Genomic DNA, 24,310 nt, shown 5'->3' on the forward strand with positions numbered 1-24,310 from the left:
TTGAACTTGACCATAATTAATGTAATTTAACGTTCAAAAGACAATTAATATGAAAAAATAAGTGTAACTTAAATTTCAAAAAAATAAAGCAAAAAATATGTAATTTAAAAACTTTTTGTAAATTTCATCAAAAGTCTGTTACATTAAAGTCGATGTCGTTTCATGCTTCTGTGCTCCTCGCATTGTTAAACTATAAACTTCGCAAAAAACCTGAGAACTTTACAGGCTGTGAAAAAGGATTTATGTAGGCTAAAAAAGTCGGGGCAGCAAGAGTTAAAAATCGTATAAATTTACACAAGGCCACACACTTTAGGAAAGTCGATTTTATAAAAATAACTAAGCAAAAATAGAATGAAACTAAAATAGAAATAAAAATGAAAATAGAAATAGAAATAAAAACGAAAGGACCAAGTAAAAACCAGGACAATCCAAACAAACGGAACGGGGAAATAAAAATCGAGCAAGGAAACGAGCAGCCAGTTTGAGCGCTTACATGGCGTATGTCTGGTAAATTTTTTTAAAAATATTTTAAGTGAAAAAATTTCGGTCACTTTGTGGCAATGTAGGAGCAAGCCAGACATATTTATATGAAAACGAATAACAAAGAAGTAAAGCATCTAAAAAAAATTAAAAAAAAAATTTTGAAAGGGAGTAGAATAATAACAAAAGATATTTAAATTAATAGAAAAGTTTGTGTTACTTTAATTTACATAGAAATTTTGAATATCGTTATTTTAAATTCAACGAAATTATAAAAAAAGGAAGGAATATTTTCATTAAATTTTAAATCTTAAAGAAAAATTATATTCTAGAAGATGACTGGATTGGTCTCCATACTACAGACTAACACTTATAGTTATATAGATTTGCAAAAGATTTGTTTGCTTTCATGGACGCTTAAAGCTAAAGTTATCATTATTACAGTTAAGGAACTAAACAACTATCAAATTATCACCATAGGTGAGATTAGGTTGGAGTGGCAGCCTTACACACCCAAGCCCGCTTGAGCTTAAATAATGGCCCTTTGTGATACTACGGATTAATATTGTTCATATGTACTCCACAAGAATCTCCAAAAGATCACAATGGTCAGCGAATAGTCAATGCTGAAAGACACGACTGTCTCATTCAATTGAAAGTGAACCAACCCGACAAGTCTATAAACTTGGACACGGATCTAATTTTGTAGGAGATGGCAAAAGGTTATAGGAACGTTCTGACAAGTCTTTGTAAAAAAAGATTCTCTGAAAATTTCTATTCTTCTATTGCTCAATGCTAGGCATTGACAAAAAAGGTGAAACACAGATTCCATCTCCTTTGCAGAGCCACAACCACGATAAATGTCATTATGAAGTAAACCCAGTCTAATAGCATATGTTTCTAGTACGCAATCACCTGTCAGTACCAATACCGTAATATCCTAAGCACATTTCGCTTTAGTTGAAGCAGCTGAATGGTAAGTTTTTAGTCTAGTTTGAATTAAATCAGTTTTGACATTTTGTAGAAATTTGCAGGTCGAATTTATGGAAGTTATACACATATATTTCTGTTTAATTGCCAGCTGATATGCTCTGCAGTTGCCTGAGATGTTGCTGTGTGCGGGTACACATGTGAGTTGGATACTAACATGTCTAGCTAGATTGTTAAGAGAAGCCAGAAAATTTCCAACTATTAGAAATGTAACTGCAATGCTTATCAGAGATTTGTTAGCAGCTTGGCTCTCCGCGAAAATAACAATATTTACATCGGCGATCTTGTTGTATAGAAACCATTTCGCTGCATAGTGAACCGCCATTATATCTGACGGAAAGACACTGCAATGCTTCGGCAGTTGAAGCGTGATGGTAAGACCTGATTTATTAGAAAACATGCCATTGCCAACACTTTATCTATTTTATAATAGACAATGTCATTAAAAGTCGGACCCTAGATCGAAAAGTTATATACTTATTTCCTTCCGCTCTTACAAAAACTATTCATCCATCTCTATAATATAGCTGCATTCAAAATCATTACACTAGCTTAAGTTTCTTTTATTTCAGTTTCTTAATAAAATACTTATAAGCGCTAGAGTGTTAAATGCTTTCCAGACTCCCTCAGCAAAAATTGACTTACCCGAGTTGTGGTTTTCGCAAATTTCACTTTCTTTTCGATCACAAAAGCCCTATAAACACTTTGTGCTCCCGTCGAGGCATGCGAAATTAGCTCAAATTAACACGAGCATAAACTAATTAGTGTAATGCATTTCAAAAGTTTTCAAACAAATTTGGATTTCAGCTGGCTTCCCAGCTACTCTACTGCGAAATTTTTTAATGCAATTTTTGCTTTACATGTTGCAATTTTCAGTTAATAGCGGGAGTAAACAGTCGTAAATAAATTAACACGTACTTGTGCTTAAAAACTGTAATGCACACCTAATTAATTTCTAGAAAAATTTGCCTCATAAAAGAAATTATTTCAGAGAAAGGAATTAAAAATAAATGGGGTAGTGTTGGAAAACCAAGAAAAAAATCTAAAAAAAAATATAAAATTATTTTGTATATTTTTAGAAATATATTTTCAAGAAAAGAAAAGAATTTGTTAATTCAATTACTTAGTCTCTCCTATTACAATTACAATTAATCTGCTAAGCTTACTGATGATCTGCTAACTTCCTGTTCTTAACGCGATTGTTAAACGAGCAGATTAATGTCCCCCAATAGCTAGTAGTGAACTTATCTTATAAAATTTTAGAGTCTTAACATTCAAATTTTGCAAATATTAAGATTTCTAATACAAACCCGACGATTTACTAAAAGCTCTTGACAAGGTAAGCTTAATTCCCTATTGGTATTATAGCGACCTAATGCTCTATGTAAGTCCATATATTTTTATGTTTGAAATTACTATTATATTAATAATAAGTTGCATTAAATAACTAACTAAGCAAATATTACAACTAATGTGAAGTGATTAATATGATATCTGAAGTCTTTCTTGCCTCTTGAAAAGGCACGAAACAATAGATGCTCTATTTAGATTGTTTTGGGAAAACTTTTTATAAAAAATCCCGTGTTCATATAATCGCTTAACGTTATGATAGTATAGGCTTATGTGTAAATCAATAGCTTGTATTAAAAATATATATAAATCTTCCGCATGAAGAAGCATATTGTCATAGAGTAAGTGACTGATCAGATTTAAACTGCATTAGATGATAGACACAGAAGAAAGAGTTCTTGACTTCATAAATAATGAATATTGTACCTTATTTATAAATGTTTCACTTAAACTATAATACGAGTAGTTTTACATAATAATAGTTGGCTATGATTCGGATGTTTTCAAACAAATAATATTGTTTTTTTAGAATTATTTTAATAAATAAAATAAAATTAAATATTGTAATAAAAATACTTTTGGCCTTTATATGTTAATTGAATAACTCACAAACATCTAAATTACTAAATAGTTTTCCAAAATTCAACAAAATGCCTTCTAACAGCAAAAAGATAAGAAACGTTCTCGTAAGTCAAAAAAATTCAATATCATTACTTAGTATATATTTACTTAGTCTGTACTTAGTTACTTTTTTGCATTAAAAATTATTAAGAAAACAATTTCTTTGTTATATAGTCAGAAGCCTCAAAAAACACAATAATATCTATGGACTTAACAAAGAATACCTCTTCAAATGACAATAATTATGATATTATACAGCAAATTCTAGAGAATGTTAAAATTATTAAGAAACAAGTTAAGATTTTAGAGAGTAATGTACACGTTCTTAAGCTAAAAATGGCTGAGGCTTCAAAAAAAAAGCAAAAACAGAAGATCCGAATACAAGTACCAGCTACTAATATAGCAATGATGAATGAAGTGAAACGTAATATTAAACATAGACCACCTATCCCAAATGCTCTTTTAAAGACAGTGATCGAAAAGTATGACCAAAAAATTAAACTTTCTGAAGATCAGTCATATAAGAGGAAAAGTTCAAAGAATAAGAAGTTAATTAGTTCTTCCTTCAAAATTGACAATAACGCATTCCCACCATCGAGAGTTATTACAGTTGCGGAAAAAGTAGCAAGACCCCAACACATGATGAATAAATCGGTTCATTTTAAAGGGGCTTAAACATCATTTAAAAAAGTTTTTCATTACTAGTAATAATTTTAAGTCATTCGGAAAAAAAAGTTCCAACAGTCCGTTGTGATAGTATATCATAATTAACTTGACAAACGTACAATATGTGTGATTTGTCAAACAAAATCCTTACAAAAATATGATATTGTAGTTCTATAATTGAGAGGACGAATGGCGATATAACTGCCAACATATCTATTCGAACATATTTATGAAAAGCGAAGTACATTAACCGTTGCTACCTCTCGATATTGTTCTTCTTAAACCATTTATTCTTTCAGATAGAGGTGAATAGATTTGCCACGGCAACTTTAAATCACTCTGTAAAAACAGTGAAGAAACGCTCTCGGTCTCCAAGACATTAAAATTGCTTTGTGAAGGAAAAGAGCAATTAATTGATTCTATCTGATCGTCATTATAACTACCCTACTGTTCAGTGGGGAAGTTATGGCGAAATACTTTACCTTTGTATCCTGCAAATATTATAGTAGGCATACGAACTGCAGGCTTACTAATGATAAAACGTCTTTTCGGTTTTTTCTCGCTTAATATAGATCTTAAGATTCTGCCAACTTTATAGTCTTCGCGAGTACTACATCGTTATTATGAATTCTATAGTCCTTGAAAGTTCTAATTAAGTGGTTTATATTGATAAATTGGCGTCATTATGTGCCTCGTTCATCATTCATTATTCAATATTCCTACCCAGTGAAACCCAGAAAAACGAGACCTTCTGATATTCGCTGTTCGTCAATGGTGTCTTACAATCAATAATTTCATTGTCTTGGATTCAATTACTTTCATGGCTGCCTGACTACAAACATAGTGATAGAGAAAAACGATTTAGACTAGCTTGAATAGTTTAGTTTATTTTTTATTATGTATTTCTTAACATGAAAGACGCTGCAAGTGGTTGGAAGTTAGTATGGATGTTTCTCGAGTACGTAAAAACTTTCGTTTCACTCTCTTTTTTTGAGCCATCTATATAGATAATAACTACAGATTGTAAGTGTATAAAAGTATAACTAAAAAGATAATTTAACACCCGGTTGAGTCCAATTATATTAGGAAAAGTACCTGTTAAAGGAAGACTCTATGTACTATTTTTCTATATTTTATTTAAAATATTTTTAAAATTAGTTGTCCATGATTTTTATATGTTAACATATATTGCAGTCAAACAAATGGAAAAAATTTTGTAAAGAAAAAAAATAAAGTTTTATTAAAAAGTCTTTTGGCTTACGTTTTAGTAATTCTTTAGTATCAAAATTCTAAATTACAAAATTATATCACGAAGCTTAGCGGATGTCTTCTTGTCAGAATGTCTTCTGAAAGTAGACAGAATACTTTGTTGAACAAAAGCAGCAAACCCAAACAGGTAATTGTACCTAATTAATTGTCTTTTTTAAAGTTCTCAGTATTTTTGTTAATAATAATTTATATATTGTACATTAAACATAAAATCATTACAATTGCATAGGATAAAGCAACCAGTAACGTAAGCCTTTCTAAGGACTGCAACAAAACCACCAGTTCTAGGTTAACTATGGCTGAAATTAACGCACTCATTGCGGAAAATATGCGAAATGTGAAAAAGCAACTTGACATATTGGAGATCGGCTTGCATGAGCTGAAGTATGGGAAATGCACCAAGTCGCTAAAAAAGATGCCAGAAGAGCCGGCTCAAGTTCAAAAGCTGACTGCTCAATTGTCTGCAATGGATCAAATTAATGAAGCCATTGAACATAACAAACCTATTGAACTTTCTCTTGCCATGCAAATGTTTGAAGAATGTAACTCACCTGAAGAAAATTTAGATTTAAGAACTAGATTAAGTCTTTTAAAAAAACATATAACCGAGCAGAGAGAGAAACACTGACTTACAATATTCAATCGTTGAGTGAGACTAGTCTGTTAGGTTTTGCCATGGAAGTGTCTAATGTATGAGACTAACTATCTGTTGCCGAGAAAGCGATAACAACGTGACATAATAAAATGTTTGAAACTCCTTTGTTTAGGAACGAAATTAATTAAAATTAAGCCGATGTATAAATAAATTTTGAGTACTATTTTGAAAACCAGATCAATCACTTTTGGAGGGTTATAAAATTAAAATATTTATTTTGATTAATAGTGATATTGTATTGCATCATAAAATTAAAATTTTATTTAAAATCTACAGTGTCGATTTTATATCAACTAGGCACTAGAAAAAAACAGAGCTTAGTATCAGCATCCAGAGATTTTTCTACTCAGAGAAAACTTGTTAAAAGTATCTGTAGCACAGCTTTAGTAAACATCATATATGAATATGTGGGGCTGACAAAAATGTTTTTTTAAGATCTAGCATAAATTTTGTAATCTAGTATCTGATACTCTTCTAATGTGACTCTCTCAAACTTTCGAAACTTTGCCATATTTTCGTGGCATTAGTAGTAACCGTGTCAAGTTAGATTGAGAAGGTGCGAGCTCGAAAAACTGCCAATACTTCCAGCCGAAGATGCTCATTGTGGTGTTCTCAAAGTTGCCTGAAAGAGGTAGTTTAAGAAAACTGTTATTATCCCTGCGTATTATCTTAACTATTTGATTTTCAAATGAAGCTTCAAAAATATGATAAGTGTACTTTCGTTCTTTTTGTCAGATTATGAAGAAAGAGGCTCCAAAACACTTGAGACACTTTATCTGTAGTCTCAGACAAAGACATAAAAAATAATTAATATATTCCATTTTTTTTCCACCACACCAACTCCCGCGCAATCTATTAATGGCAGAGCGCCGCGTTAGTATCCCGAAAAACTTTTCATTTCATTTGCTGTCTAATCTACGTCATAAGACTAAGTATTCTAGCTAATGCACATGTTTCTGTCCTTAGTTTTCCAGACTACAAAAAGTTCAGAACCAACAAATAATAATAAAATACAAATATAATTAAAGCTAATCAAATACTATTCATCTCCTCGCAAATGTGAAGCATTCTGCTCATATATCTTGCTTTAAGGTCCATATTCTCATATTTATCATTTCCATTCTCTGTAATATCCATCCTTAACTTAAATTTCTTAACATCTTATTTGAAGTTTTATAAAAATTTACTCAAATCAAATTATTTTGAAACATCAACAATATTATATAGAATGTTTCATAAATATAACACCTGTAACGAGTAATATAAGCAGGTTTAGTACAACATGGTCACGTCCTTTCTATATTAAAATTATTTAATTGCAAATACATCAACTCAACTGAAAACCACAACATTTCGACAGATTATTTCTGCCATTTTCCATAATCTGATAACATGTAAAAAATACCTTCCAAACATATCGACTAAAATATATGCCACCAAAAATAAGGATATCACAGACTCAAACTGACATATACAACGCTAAAAGCAAGACGTACACAACAAAGGATACGGTCCACAATTTAAATATTGAGCTTTGAGTAGTCCAAAAAGTCCAAAAAAAGACTATTTATTAATAATAAAACAATAACGTTTGCAAAAATGATTACTTCTAAAAATAAAGAGCAACGCGAATATTTCATCATAACTGCCAATTGAGTTGATAATATTGCAAATTCCAATGAAACATTTGTTCATGCAGTAAAACGAAGAAAAAGGATATGAGTTATGTGCCGAAACATGGTTAAATATCAAAATATTGCATTACTCGTAAATCCTAGTGACCAATATTACATTCCCTGGTATTATGATTGCATCACTGCACACACATAATTCACACGTACGGGCAGTTAGTTGCATTACATTTAAGTTGCACCAAAAACCAACAAAATCCTTAACATTATGCAGCACAACTGATGCCATCCAAATTCCTCATGCAACGCAAAAGCACGGCACTCGAACGAACCCTCATTTGGAGTCGAGCATGCAGGCTCAGATACTTGTCGGTATTACGTGTGCTCCTGCCAATCTCGTCACCTGTGTACGTGTAATATTGAATATGAATTTTATATGTGACTGCAAATACAGTATGGGCACTGGCATTGGCTTTGGCTACTGCTCCATACACATTTCCATTTAATTTAAAAATTTTCAAAGAAATAAACAGAAAATACCATCAAACATAAAAGCGGAATAAATTTCAACGAATTCATATTGAGTATTTTTGGTTGGATCGGATTAACGTTGATAGGTCTTTGTAACGCTGAATTAAGAATATTTAAAAATCATTGCGACAATATAATATAAAGCAGAGGACTACAGAGTACACTGTCAGTTTAAGTTTATTCGTTTTATAAAAAATATATTGGTATATTTATTTATTAATTATATGGAAATGTACGTAGAGATATTACAAGCGATCAAACACATACAGTGTATAAATTAATAATTTTGAAAATCTAATGTACGAGTACCTAATAGAGTAAACTCTATATTTTTATTTCTACGTTAGTTCTTACTATTGATATACGCAACCTAAGTAAATGGCATCATGTGTTCTATGGCAAGCTAACCTTGATTGGACTGGCACTTAGAGAGGGTGAGAGAGAGAGAGGTAGAAAAAAACTGAATGAAATCATACATTTTACAAGAATACTTAGGTATGCAACGTGGAGGAAAATATGGAAACTGTTAGTCGAATTACTATACATAGTAAATGTTCTGTCTTATCGGTGCTGCCTTATATGAAAACTAAGGCTTAATTTATACATGCAGTTGTATAATTCTAATATAAGTTGATACTTTTAATTAGTTTAACCAATTTTTAAAAAAAAGTTTATTAATTTTAGTTACATATACCTAAATCTGCCCTACTGAATACTCGAACCAAACTGAACCGTGCAAGAGTCATTATTCTCGTATCACTTCACATGTAAGCCAATGCACCTGCCTTAAAACAGAACACTTTCATTTGGTCATAAATTTAATCCGTGTTCCATATTACTTCCAGTTGTTTTTGTATATTTGTTTTTGTGATAATTGCTGTTATTTTTTAACATTCTAGTTAACTTCTATGGCACGGAAATTCACATTTTATGCAACTTACAGACCCCACTGAATAACGCACCCGTCAAACAGACACGTCATAAATCTTTCGCAATATGAGTTTATTAAATTGTTCCTCTGTCACGTTTAACTTTTTGCAGAGCTTTTGTTATTAGGGAAACTGTTGCATATGACTAAGTTTCATATTGAGAGATTGTATTGAGGGAAGGAAACAAAAATACAGAATTATAAATGAGTTATCACTTTAACGGGGTTAGATTTAGATAACCTTAAAATCATAGTAGCTTGACACGTCTTAACAAATAGAAACTGAAAGTACGAGCTGTTTATTCTATGATGGGAAGATTGGGAACGAGACGCAATAACTTTGCTGCTCTCCATAAAATGTTGGTAGTATGTCAATGAAGGTTCTACCTTCACGACATATGTAATAATAGATATTCTTGTAGTAAGGTTAAAAAAAATTCAATTAATTTCGACGTTACCTTATATATACCACCTTATGTATACCCACCTATACTATTAGAGATCTTTAAGTGTAATTGGCATAGAAAGAGTACTAATGCAGCTATGTGGACGACGGAGGCGAAGAAACAGTTGAACAAGACTTAAATAGTTTTGTAGCTCCGGTTGGATGCCTTACTATGGTAATTTGCAATTACACCTTAAGTTCTCTAATAGTAATATTCAGCTCTAGGACTATATATATTTTTCGCTTTATTAAGGTTTCCATATAATTCCATAAGTAAAAGCCATTAAGACTCCACGTTAACTGGTCTTATCTCAATAATCCCATACACTTTAGGTTTTCTAATAGTAATGTTAAGCTCTCAAATTTCATATAATCTAAAACTATTATAAATAAAAGCAGTTAAGATCCTATAATAAATGGTGGTGTCACTGCTACTACTACTACTACAACATACCCTAATATTTTTTCCAAAACTCCAAATAAACTTAACCACATTCTAAAACATAAAGGAGTTATTCATATGCCATTTTTATATTTTTCTAAAAAATGACTGAAGAAGTTATATAAAAGGTCCCCAGATTTAAAGGACAAACGTGTACACAAAATGGTGGTGCAGTAAGTTTTGATATATGGTGCAGTATTTGACAAAAGTCCCTTCGTTAGCACATAGGTTGTTTATTTTTTCAACTTGAATCGTTTTGTTTGATTTGACTCTATCAACCAATTTGTAGATATAAAACTTTATCAACATATTTACAAAATCAGCAACACCACATATAGTTGTTAGCTTAAAACACGCAAAGTTGATTTACATTTTGAAACATTTTTAAATTCCTTTGTATTATGCGCGTGACTTTATTTTTTACAGTAGTAAAGTTGTAAATTTATTTTTACTTAAATCAAAAAGTATATTTTTTTTTATATTTTTTTCAGAATTTTTTTACAACGCTAACAATTTTATACCATATCAACAAAAACACCTACAATAGCAAACCGCAGACAGTATGGCTTCATTAAAATGCAACAAGGTAGATACTTCAGCAAACTGCACCCACTTCATGATACTGATTTGCTAGATAAAACGCCAATGGATCTTAATTGAAGGTGTAAGTTATGACACGAAAAGCGTTAATACCACCGTTATTAGATGTTTACGAAGGGAAAATAAGTAAATAATCAGAAACATAATTGATAAAAAAATGCAAAAAATATGAATTTATTTTGTTAAAATTCCTCTGTAAAGAGTTGAAAAGCTTAAAATTTTAGTTTTATTGAGGATTGTTATAACATCTATTAGTTTAGATCAACATGTAGAAATCTTAGGCATTCGCCAGTCACATAAAACTAAAAATTTTAATTATTATAATAGGTGTGGATAAAGAGAATATATAACTTCAGAAGAGATTTTTGTAAAATATCACTTATACTTTTCTTTTTTGTTTTGCTTTTAATATAGCCATCCCATTTGTTCATTTGTATAAAATATATAAGTCGGATAAAGAATAGATAAACTACTTGCACTACTAATAAAGACTTATTTTACAGCATACGGAAAGTGAATTTTTTCCACTCTGTTATGGATATTCTGAAGCTGAACAGCGCCAACAGTGACGATTGGTGAATATGTAAGAAACCGGATATCAAGGAAATCCTGTAGCATCTGCTCAGAATTTTGTTCCTACGGGTGGAGTGAATTATTTTGTAAATTATTTTGAAAAAAATTTTTGTAGCTCAAAAATGTCTCTGCATGACATATCACAATTGGAAAGTGCACCCAATGGCAATATTTTTTTTTTGTACCAATATTTTTCATTTTAGCAGCTAAATGAATTTATTTATTTATATAAAAAGTACCAAGTTAATTTTTTAATAAAACTTTCATAGATAATTTACAAAAACTCCAGAAAAATGTGTGAAAATAAAAGTCAAGTACGGTTTTGGTGCAGTTGGTTGAGGAGCGTTCACTCTGAGCTTCAAATTTGACAGCGCACGAATTCGATTCCTGGTACTTGCAGTCTTAAAAAAATTGTTTATGAATAATTATATCAAGAATTATTTCCAAGACCACTGATGATGGGTATTTGGCAATACTCGAATCAGCTGTATGGTCAGCCAAAAAGTCAATTAATTAGAATAATATAAAAAATAATTTTTGTTGTTGTAGTTCACTAGTTTTCGAATACCCCTTTAAAAAATAAATAAGTAAATAATAATTATAAATTTATTTGTAATTAATAAATATATAATAGCTGTATTTTCAGTAAAAAATAAGAATACAATATTTATATTTTCTACATCTTCTCAACAACTGAAAGTAACCAAAAAAATTTTTTTTTGTTGTTCACTACTTTTCGAATACCCCTTTAAAAAATATAAATAAGTAAATAATAAAACAATAAATGTAAATTTATTTATAATTAATAAATATATAATAGCTGTATTTTTAGTAAAAAATAAGAATACAATATTTATATTTTTGCTTGATCTTCTCAACAACTTAAAGTAACCAAGATTTTTTTGTAGCGCAAAAATATGTAACATAAGTTACTTTCTCAACAGAGCAGTAACATGTAGTGTGTTCCTCCTACGTATATAATATATAGCCGTTTGAAAATTTTCTTGGCGGGGTGCAACATCAACATTACTCCAAATTTGGTAAAATAACTTCCAGTTAATATTTTTACTGATGCACGCAGGATATCACACGATGAATCATAATAATTTTCAACACACGTGTTGGAGCTCTTCAAACCACAATCCGTGGCAAATAGTGAAACGTGTAGCTAATAAAATAATAAAATAAAAACGAAAACAAAAAAATAAAAATAATTCTAATTTGAAATACTTTAAGTGAAGAATATAGAAACTGGAAACTTTACAATTATTCGAGCAGGAAAACTATGAAATTAAAACAATCAACAGAAACCGCAGGAAAATATTATTGGTTACCACATTGCCGTGTTACAACGTTTGTGGAATTTGTGGAAAATATTAAAAATAACAATGGACAAAGTTTTAAATAAAAAATACAATAATAAAAAAAAAATAATTTTAATTATGCTAACAACAAAAGGAAAAGACAAATACCTATAGAATTTCCCGCTAAGCTAACCACGTTTTAGTCACAACCAACGTTCACTGTCATGGCCCTGTGTCCTTCAACTCTTCGCATAGTCGCCATTGTCAACACAGTCAATGTGGTATGCTAACTTACATAGCAACTTACATGCACTTTTCCAGCAGACATGCCAAGCATACAATACACTTGTGTGTATCAGTGTTGCACAGCGACAATAACACAACAACAAGAGCAACAACAACAACAACTACTGTGTAACCAATACGCAAAGTAGAGAAAATAACTGAGACTTGCTGTGTAGCACAGCTACTTTCCTATTGCTTTTTTTTGTTTTCTTCGTTTGCTACTTTTTGCAAACAAATAATTTGCAATGCGAACTGGTAGCACTGCGTATTCTGTTGTCGTTCATAGTGTGTAGTTACCTTATAGCGCTGCCTGCTTTGAACTATTTTCTATTTTTGTTGTAGTTGGTAGCAAATACCAACAGTAGGTTGAGTGCAATCAGATATACAACATTAGAAGAAGAAGCGCTGCCAACTTAATGTTGGACACGACGCCACATTAATCGGTGAAACGTTGCACATCAAGTACAGTCAAAGTTTGTTCTTGTATTTTATATGGACACTGTTACTGTTATTGTTGTTGTTGTTGTTGCCACTACCAATTTCTATGCTTGTATTTGAACTTGAATTTTAATGTGATTTGTGTGCACGTTCACACTTTGCGCTACATTTAATTGTTTGGTCATTTAAATATCTTTTATATTTGGAGCATATTTATACTCTATATGTAATAAATAATGAACATTAAATGAAATGAAAAAAAACACTTTTTACTATATTAAATAGACATATGATATCTTATACGTTTCATACGTATATAAGTAGTATGCGTATATATGTACGTAGTATGTGTATGAACGTAGTATGTGTATGAACATAGTATGCGTATAGTAATACAGTAAACATCCTTAAACACCCCCATATAACACGGGCATTCCGACATATAACGCGGGGATTTGAGCAGTTCATAATTAGCTTCGCGTACCTTTGCACGTGTGTATACGGGGTATACGGGAAAACCATTAAAAACGCTTTTTTCTATAACGCGGAACCAATCTACCGCGTTATAGAGAAAATTACTGTATAAGGACTTATAATGCGCACACACACACAGCGATAAAGAAGTTATAAAAACTATATATAATATATGTGGGGTCTGGCAACGCAACGAAGAAGAAGTCATTGAGCCAGTAGTGAAGCTGGAGCGAAGATGGTGTAAACAATTGTACAAATAAAATGAACTTGTATTAATTTATATTATTTAATTGTATTAATGAATGAACCTACATAAATAATTAATTTAACAATGTTTATTTATGGGTACTTGAAGCCCATCTTCCAAGTATGTTGAAACTCAATATATGAATAAAATTGGCTAAAATTTACGCTTGAAATTATGGCATTTTATATAAGATATAAGTCCATAGGAAGGAACACTGAAGCGTCTTTTACGCTACTTTTTACATATTCAGAAAAATGGACGTAAAGTAATTTCGGGTCTTGATTTATCATTGCTTTTAGATGGAAGAAAGTGCTCTGACAGCAAAAGTTTGGCTTGATAAACTGACGAAAGTTGCCCAAACCGACCAAAGAAGCAAATAGACAGCTAACATGATTATGTTCTTCGATCGCTAATGGCTCAAGTAGTGCATTTAAAGAAGGAAATCGCTAAACAACCATATAAAGAAGAAAAAATTTCTTTCATAATGACTGGCATTAGGTACTGAATCTACGATTAAAATAATGTCAATAAATTTTATGATAAAGTTCCCTATTAATATCAGATATTACTAGCCGACGAGTCAAACATTATTACCTCTGTATAAAACGATTAATTACTGACACACCAGGTTAAACCGAAGCAATTAGTAGTGTACACATTAACCCTCTTCACACGACACAAGTTAATGAATATGTATGAATGATTCATTTGTCTTAAGTTGTTGTTATTGTACATATGTTTATTGTTTTCAAAGTGTTTTACAACTTTCTTTGATAAGATGGATGTTCCAAAAATTACTATGGTCCATATTTCATAAAACTCTCTTGATTGCATATTTGACCACAGTAGTGTTGAGAGGGGAAATGTAGCGTGAAGGGTGAATGCCGACTTAAGACGTCGTACCAAAAAATTTCTTAAGTGTGTTGTATGCGTTTCATGAAAACGTATTTGATTAATACGAATGTATATACCTGTATGTTAAAAGATAGGTCTTTCAAAACTCACCAAAAATTTGTCGAATAATAAAGCATTTAGAACTTTTCTTAGTTTTTTATTAGACCAGTGTACAATACTTTGTGCAAAGAATATCAATGAGGAATATAATTTTAAGTTTAAAGGAGAAGGAGAAGGAAAGAAATGATTTGAATTTTAGAAATTAAATTTTTGGTGTCAATATGAACTTGAAAAATAATATGAAGCTTTTGATTTTTTAAATTTCTAATAAATATTGTTCAATGTGTTTTTTATATTTAAATTAAAACAATTATGAAAAATTTTTTAAAAATATAGTAAAATATGTTTCTTGAATTAAAATTGAAAAAATTAAACATCTCACATAAGTGGCAAATAAGTTATTTGAATTTTGATTTATAAGAGTCCATATTTTTATTTACAAATCATTTATTTTATTTATTATTTATTATATTGAGTAATAAAACTATACTCCTTACTTTACCTGAACTTTCGGTGCAATATATAAAATATTTAAATATTGAACATGGAATATGACATTGAGAATTAATTGAAATATGAATAATAAGATATTTTTTTTTCATTGCTTCCCATTGGAATTCTATAATGAATAACTCCTAAAGTATTTCGTTATTTTCTCAAATAAAATTTCTTTAGAATTTTAATGTTATTATTGATTCATATTTGTTTATATATTTACATATGTTTTCTCTTGATTGAGTGCTTGGTGCAGATACTTTTCTTCCACAATAAACAGAAACTCGAAATTCAATACAAATTTAAGGAATACTTTTTCTACGTAAGAATCATTTTTGTATACCAAAAGATGCAGGACTAAAATTGAAGTTGTTAATTTATTCAAAAATTCATATTTGATACATAAAATAAATTTACTTACAAGAAAAAATCAAGAAAATATATTTTTATTTATTTGTATTTTAAAAGAATGGTTTTAAAAATTATTTTCAAAACTAACATTGTATAAATGGATTAAATAATTTGAGAAATAGATATTCCTTTGAATTTACTGGAGAATATTGATGTATCTTTTTAATAAAGATTCCTTTAATGGACAAAGGAATAATGATCCGGTAATATACAGTCTCGCTCTGTATTGTCACAGAAATTGGAATTAAATTCAACTCTGTAAAACCAACATATGTGTAACCTATTAAGTTTTCCAGAAGATTATATTTAAGGATAAAATTTGTCTTCTAGATAATAAAAATTATATTGATGAGGTTAAAGTTATGATAACTACCAATAATTTATTTGTTAAATGTGGCATTAGGAAAAGATGTTGCTTCTATCCTACAATTTACCTAACTTAAAAAACTAATTAAAATTGTATTTAAAACCTTGGATAGTGTATAATTTATTCTACTAAGTATAACATTAGTTCATCTAAAAATTCAAACAATGTATTAAGAAAGTAATATAATCAATTACTTCATCACTATGCTATACATTCCCACTTTCTCTAAACATGTTTATAAAAACATAACGATTTGGTAATTAGATGTTATCAAAATTCTGGAGTTTCTGGAATAATGTTAATATCAAATATTACAATTGCATACACAGTAGGTTCAGCTTGATTGGAAACCGATTATTGACAAACCCCATTCTTAGGTTCTCTTTTCTATTTTTGTGAACCAATGAAAGCACTTATCAGTCAAATTATGCTTTCTTTATAAAAAAATGTGAAATATTTTTCGTGAATTTAAATAAAATGATTTATAACAATTACTTATTATTGCTAACATACATGGATTATTTTATAATACAGCCAACTTTATACATTATGTTATATACACAAAATATGAACTTGTCAATAACCTTTAGCAGACTAGAAGCAAAAAGAACGGTCTCCAAATGCCAAAAGCATAATCTGTAATTTTGAAAATCTATACTGATATGAGTATCTATGCGTTATGAGTATGTAGAGAACGGGACTATGTTCTCAATCAATGATTTATTAAGTTACATTTAAAAGTTTACTTAATATATTCCATTATATAAATAATCTTAACTGCATAGTTAACCTGCCACTAGCAATAATTATTTTAATATTGGTAAGTATAATATTTGCCTTATAGTAATTTATAATTAATAAATCATTTTTTAACAATGGTAGGGTAAGGTTATTCTGGCTGTTTAAAAGCCACACATAAATCTATTAGGTTATGTTAGGTTGGAGTATCAACCTTTTACCTAAACTCTACTTATATTCAAATAATGACTCGCTGAAAGCGACATATAAGCCTATGGGTTCTTAGAGAAAGTATCTCTTTCCTTCTTGTTAATATTAAACAAACTCTAAGACTTTTATATAACTTCTCAGACTTTCATTCCTGTTCCATACAATAATTCAACAAATTTATAATTTTTCAACCGTTCTTAATCCTTGTTAGTAGTGTTTAAAATTTCTTTAAAAATTTAATTTCGAAAGATAAAATTTTCATTATTTTTTTTCTTATAGAATGGTAAATGTTAAAGAAATGGAATATTTGACAAATTATATTTTTCTATTTCTCAAATGAAACCAACATATTTAGCATATCATTTAAGGTCAATGCTTTAGCTTGCATGGCGCAAAAATCTGTCACAATCTTTACAAGGATCATATAGTGCCACATAAACAGAAGTGAACACATAGCGAAATATATGCAGAGACTCTGTTAAGTGCATAGCATGACACTTAAGTTATACCGGAAAGGCAAATGAACGCTATTGTTACTTACAAGTGCTAAAATAATGCCATTATACTGACGACCAACAACCAGGAACCAACTACCGACAATCGACGACCGACGACCGGCACACTGACGCCGCCGAAATAGACTAACGTTTTGCACAGTTACTACACTTCGTCGGACTTAAGTAATACTTACAGCGAAAATATCGCAAGACAAGCTTTTATTACGTTTTCCAAAATTTTATAGCCGACAACTATGCGCTTCTTTACGAATTTCTCCATTTCTTCTTGAGCGGCGAATAAAGAAGATGCCAAAACTGCTCGTAAAAAAGAGAAGCAACATAAAGTGAAATAAGAACAATTGACATCTTGCACAGCTACTTTTCTATTTTCCGCTGAGTTTTTGTAGCCATTTTATTATCCCATTTTTTTTCTTCTGGTCATTGTTGTATTGGCATTGTTTTTTGGCTTGAAATATGTCTTCGTCCCATTTTGCTATTGTTGGTAGTTTTGCATTTATTGCACTTATGTTTATAAGCCGGAGGAACTCTGTGGATGCACATGGAAATTACTTTTACATGACCAAAATGTCAGTATTTACTGGTAGAGTAAGTTCTGCCACAGGAGGAGTAGTGGTTAACCCAATAGCTGCTGCGTAAAATATTGATGTCATCCTTAATACTACTGCAGTAGTTTGAGCTTTATGGCGTAAATATTATATCACCGGGACGAACTTTGTACATGGTTAGTATATTTGTTATTTAGTATAGTAAAGTTGGGAAGAATATCTAACTTTAAGATTTGTATTACTGTTTTAGCTGGTTGTACAACTTAGTTGGTTAAGATTAAAACTTTAGTTACTTATTTTTTTTACAGCAAGATAAGCATTTTTATGTAACTGCCTAATGTCTTAATTTTATTAAGCAAATATTATAGTCTTTTACTATAATAATCTAAATAAATGTCGTGTAAATATCGAAATGAATCGGCATTACTCTGAAAAAAAACTAGTGACATATATCAAACAAACATAGCGGTGAGTCATACTATATACTACAGTACCTTTTACTACACGACACTATAAAACTCTACAGATTGTAGTGTTACCCGGCAACACACTATTTAGCGCCCTTCAAGAGAGAGTTAAATGAAGTCAGTTGATTTAAACTGGGAAAACTTTAAAAGTCAGTATAAAATGGAATACATTACCGAAGAGATGTATGATAATAACCCATGCTTTAAATAGAAACTACTGCAATAGATTTATATATATATAATATAGACTGTTGGCATTTTTATTTACAACTTATTGGAAATGCAGAACTAATTGTTTAAAAATCTAAGTACTAAGTTTTAAAAGACAAGTGAGGTTTGTGGCTCACGAACTTGATCAAAATCTTTCAGGAAATATCACCAAAGTCACGGTTTTAAGAACTACCACCAGGTGATGCTTTTATACGGATATTGGCTGATCTGTCATTAACTCTCTCTCCATTTTTTAGTTATATGTCTTGGCAGTTGACAATTATCGAGAGGTCATCTGCTTACGTGTAAGTTTTCGATATTTTCTATTTTTAAAATGGAAAACAATAACGCATCTTCACATAATGGTATCCTTATTCGTATGTATCCCTGTTTATCAAGAACAGTACGAATACCACCGAATAGTTGATAACTGTTCAACTAATTTGGCTCCCTATTACTTCATCCTGTTTGGTCGACTTAATAAACTACTTCAGGGGACGCGTTTAGCAGCCGTGAAGAGATGTTAAAAAAAATCAAAAACAGCTCTAATGGCTATACAAAAATCGAATTATAAGAAATGTTTTTTAAAATTGCACCAAGCACTGACAAAAATACGTTTCAAAGTAGAGTACTTTGAAATGGACAACATCGCGATTATAAAAAATAAACTTGTATTTTCAGCATTCTGAATATATTCTTGAAACTTTTTGTTCAAGGTGGTATTGTATCTCAATATATAATATAATTTCGTGATATTATTTTCATCAATATGGAATTCAAAACTCAATTCCTTCAGAATTCTAGCTTTTGTTCAAAACTTATCTAAAATTATTGAGGATTGTAAATTGCGATTAAATGGAGTTGACATTAACTTATATATATCACTTTATCGACACTGATAGGATGTGGCAATGTACATCACTTTTGTTATAGAACTCTATTTATTTGTATTCTTAAAACGAATACTTGATACATTGTGTTATAGTTTCAAAGAAAGAAAAGAATTCTCTGTAGCTCAAAATTTTTGACTTATAAGAAAATAATTATTTTACGACAAAATGTGGGGTTCTGAATTCATAATCACACATTATATGCATCAGTGGTAATGTAAATAATATGGAAGAACTAAAGCTAATGATTACTCAATTAACGTATCCTAATCAACACAAAGAACTTGGGGAGAGATAAGAAAACCGATGCAAAACTAATCCTAATTATTATTAATAAATTCTGACGCCTCAAAAATCATAAACTTATCATAATACATATATGCACCATGGCTAACCTGGAATAAGATTTTGATACTAATCTATGGCGTTACTACCAACGAAAAAGGTGTTTTTTTTTATTCTTCTTTAATTGAACAGTATTACTACATAATAGTCCATTTCAACTAATTCGGAATACGAACAAAAGACCTTCTATGGGACCACATCAGCATAACCGATTTAAGGGTTCATGGAAATTGTAGTGTCTGTGAAGTAAGAAAATACAGAAAGAAACAGACATTGGATTTAGAACAAGCGGCTTGTTTTATAAATTTATTTAAGTGAGACACACTCATGAGAATATATGTGACTTTACATTGTGACCGAAAAGTTTTCGGGAAATTTTAAATAAAACGCAAAATTCTTAACCTTCATCAATATTTATTTTATCTCCTTCAAAATATGCTCCATTAGAAGCGATACACAAATGCCAACGTTTCTTCCAATCATCAAAACATTTTTTATAGGCGCTTTCCGGTATGGCTTTGAGTTCCCTCTGCGAATTCTGTTTTACGTCTTATATGGATTCAAAACGCGTTCCTCTGAGTGGTAATTTGAGTTTGGGAAACAGGAAAAAGTCACACGGTGCAAGATCAGGTGAATACGGTGGCTGTTCGATGGTATTTATTGAATTTTTGGCCTTAAAATCGTTGATAATGTTGGCTCGGTGCGAGGGAGCATTATCGTCATGAAAAAGCCATGAAACATCCATACACAATTGGCCACCAAAAGCAAACAGCTCTCACGACCGATGCCTAGCTCTCGTGCTATCTCTCTAACACTCACATGAGGATTTTGGAACACGATTTCCTTTGCCTTTTCAATGTTTTCGTCGGTGGTAGAGGCCGAAGGTCGTCCAGAACGCGGCATGTCTTCGACGGTCGTACGACAGTCCTGAAAGGCTTTGTACCACTCATACTTGAGTTTTCGATAAAACTGATTCCCCATAAGCCTTTTGTAGCATTCGCAACGATTCTGCACACGAAATTTCGTTCGAAAAACAAAATTTGATGCAAACTCTTTGTTCAATATTTTTTTCCATTGTTTTTTTCGCAACGCACTACTGAGGTGAACTGGTTTCAACAGCTGCCGTAAACGAACTTCTGTCGAGATCGCCGCTATTTTTGCTAGTATATTAAGGACTAGTGCTGCCAAAGCACTACATAAACTGGAAAATATCGAAAAATATACAGCGCGCGAATTTTAAATGAGAATTTCCGAAAACCTTTCGGTCACAATGTATTACACTGAAAGGTAGAATAAAGCAGTTTAGCTGTTGCTAAATGAACAATTCGATAGATAAGAGATCGAAAGATATTTTTTTTTGTCTTGAACCGGAACGAAAACCGGAACGGAAAAAATTTCGGTTCGATGTCCTGTAAGAAATAATAGCTTCAAGTGCTTACTGATAAATAAATTTGAGCAGAGCTTACAGTATATTGCAATATGATGACGATATTATCAAAACTTCTGTAAGAATTTGATCTTAGGGTCAATTTTAAGGATTATTTAAAATAAGAGATAATAATTAATATCCAGATAGTAAGATTAGCCTAAGTAATGAACAATCGTATGACCTAGAAATGCTTTTTTCCTAGTTTCGTACTCCGTTGCACTTTAAACTTGAAATCAAATGAACAAAAACTATTTGGAAGTAGTTTCTATATATAGAATAAAATAAAATAAAAATATTCCCTTCTACTGAACTTCAGTACTTTTATCTTTGTTACACAAACTTTTCTCTTGGCTTATCACTTCTCAAAAAAAAAAAAAATTAAATAAATAAAAAAATTATCAACAATGGATGCAAGAAATGCATAAGATTTAGATAAAACAAATTCCCAAGTATTTATAATAAACAATAAAATAAAATAAAAAATATATTTTAAATAAAAATTGAAGTTTTTAGTATTTCGGTAGTTTGGAATTTGTGTAAATTTTATGTTTTTTATTATATTTTACTAAATTTTCTATTTCATTTATCTTTTGCTTAATATGGCAAATAAAGTGAACAAAACCAAAATAAAAAGCAAAAAGCAAAAAAATTCAAAGGAATTGCAATGAAAAAGACAATAAAAGTGCAGTGCAAGTATAAAATGGCGGGCAATTTGGAAAAATTTACAAGTCCTTCAACACTACTGGCGCCAATTACAGGGTGGCCTTGGCAGGACTCATGCCAGCACTGTCTGCTTCCGCTGAATGTCTGCACGTTGTTCCCTTTTGTTTCGGTAGCAAAAGTCGAAGACTGAAATAAACAATAAAAGTGGGTCGTCTGCGAGAGCGTGAAGCCGCAAAACTGCTGGTCGCAGTAATAACCGAAATCGCTTGCCATGTAGAACTACGGAAAACTAATACAACCGAAATGCTTTGGACTCCATACAACATCCTCATCTTTGTTAGGGCTGAGATGAGTACTGCAAGCTGCTGCTGCTACTGCTGCTGCTGCCGCTGCTTTAAATTGCAATTCTGCGGCTGTGATTTTCTGGTATTTGTATCTCAACAAAAATTTACCATTCGCGGCAGACAATAATTTGGTCTGAATTTGTGTTGTTAATAATTTAGTGAACGAAAATTGTATTTTATTTGCATCTTCCATTCAAGATCATAATTCTTGGATTAATTTAAATTTAAATAAATTATTTTCATAGCCATGAGTAACTTTTGCTGTTTGTAATTAAAATTAATGCGCTTATCTATTTACCCTTTGCAAAAGTTGAAAGTTAAAATCCACTTTTTTTTTTATTATTTACGAAAATTAAATTTTGCACTTGAAATTTTTATTTCAAAATAAATTATTTTATATTTATTTCAATAAATTGCAATTTATTATATACATTATCTCCATAATGGATTTTTTTTTATTAACATATTTATTGATTTAAAATGTAATAAATTATATAGAAAGGTATGAGGATAACCACTAAATATGTATGGATAGATCTGATTATTGCAATAAATGTAAGAAGGAGTTATAACATAGCTTATTCCAATGGCTAACAAATCATATTAATTTCTTAAGCCACGCTCTATTCACTTAAAGAGTGTTCACACGGTAAATCTTAATTTAAACCTGTTCCTGCTTCTTATTTTTGTTGTTCTTGTAAATGGAGACACTGAAGGTTACAGTACTCTGTAGTTTTGTATATAAAAATCTTATAAATAAACTATGTTTATTATAGCGTTTACATGAATTCTATTGTGGGCATATATAAATATAGTATATGTCCCCTTAACTCTTATTGATTTTATTTAAATATCAGTTTATTAAGTTTAAAGGATAAGATTGTAATTTGTTACTATTTGTCTCTCTCTTCTCCCTCTCTCTCTCTCTTCTCTCTCTCTCTCTTTCTCTCTCTCTCTATTGCTCTCACCATTTCTCTACTAACACCACTCCATTCTTTATTTCTTTCTCACTGTCTCTATCTCAAGATTATGTCTAATCGGTATTTTGTGGAATAGTTAATATATATACATGTCTGAACTTTTAAGATTTTGAATTAGGTCAAAATTAAATTTTTATAGAAGCTAATAGATATAGTAATCAGATCTGAGGTATTCTGATAAATTTTCAATGAGCACTCACAAAAAAGCTATAAGATAAAACTTGAATTGAATTTTGAATGTCTGAACTTTTAAGATTTTGAATTAGGTCAAAATTCAATTTATATAGAAGCTAATAGATATAGTAATCAGATCTGAGGTATTCTGATAAATTTTCAAAGAGCACTCACAAAAAAGCTATAAGATAAAACTTGAATTGAATTGCGCAGCTTATGAAACAATTTTCTATTGAAATAGATATCCAACGAAATTGCCGGACAACTCTAAACAATTAGTCTCATCGTGCTGATCAAAACTATATATATACTTTTCAAGATCTCTGATACCTGTAGTATTGTATTATATAGATTATTTTTTAGCTGCGTGAGAACTATCGATATCGATAACTATGGTTTGATAGCTGAGAATTTTAAGTTGTGTTGACGTTTCTCAATTCATTATGAATCGTTTAATGCTAGAACAAAATTTTGAAAATTTATTTAAAAAAAAAAAATATATATCTGTTCGCGAAGTTCATATTTTATCCAAGAATTGTGTGCAGTGATGAAGCCCATTAAATGACTATGTCAATAAGCAAAATTGCCGTACATGGAGAGAGGATAAGCCATAATTAACGAATTACCATTAAATCTATTAA

General features: G+C 30.5%; 3 protein-coding genes across 3 annotated transcripts in view; 2 read left to right on the top strand and 1 right to left on the bottom strand.

The window, feature by feature from the left end:
* LOC119679096 (sex determination protein fruitless-like) overlaps positions 1-24,310 on the bottom strand; it is a 66,660-nt gene that overhangs the window by 37,617 nt on the left and 4,733 nt on the right. The gene's annotated exons all lie outside the window — the stretch shown is intronic.
* Positions 3,380-4,131, top strand: LOC119679092. Its single transcript, XM_038091264.1, has 2 exons — positions 3,380-3,506; positions 3,616-4,131. The coding sequence occupies exons 1-2, from the start codon at positions 3,471-3,473 to the stop codon at positions 4,114-4,116; spliced, it is 537 nt and encodes a 178-aa protein (XP_037947192.1). The 5' UTR covers positions 3,380-3,470; the 3' UTR covers positions 4,117-4,131.
* On the top strand, positions 5,304-6,243 carry LOC119679094. The gene is made up of 2 exons (XM_038091265.1): positions 5,304-5,503; positions 5,606-6,243. Exons 1-2 carry the CDS (start codon positions 5,447-5,449, stop codon positions 6,002-6,004), a joined length of 456 nt encoding a protein of 151 aa, XP_037947193.1. The 5' UTR covers positions 5,304-5,446; the 3' UTR covers positions 6,005-6,243.

This window comes from Teleopsis dalmanni, chromosome 2 (assembly GCF_002237135.1).
Source record: "Teleopsis dalmanni isolate 2A chromosome 2, ASM223713v2, whole genome shotgun sequence".
NCBI classification, from domain to species: domain Eukaryota; kingdom Metazoa; phylum Arthropoda; class Insecta; order Diptera; family Diopsidae; genus Teleopsis; species Teleopsis dalmanni.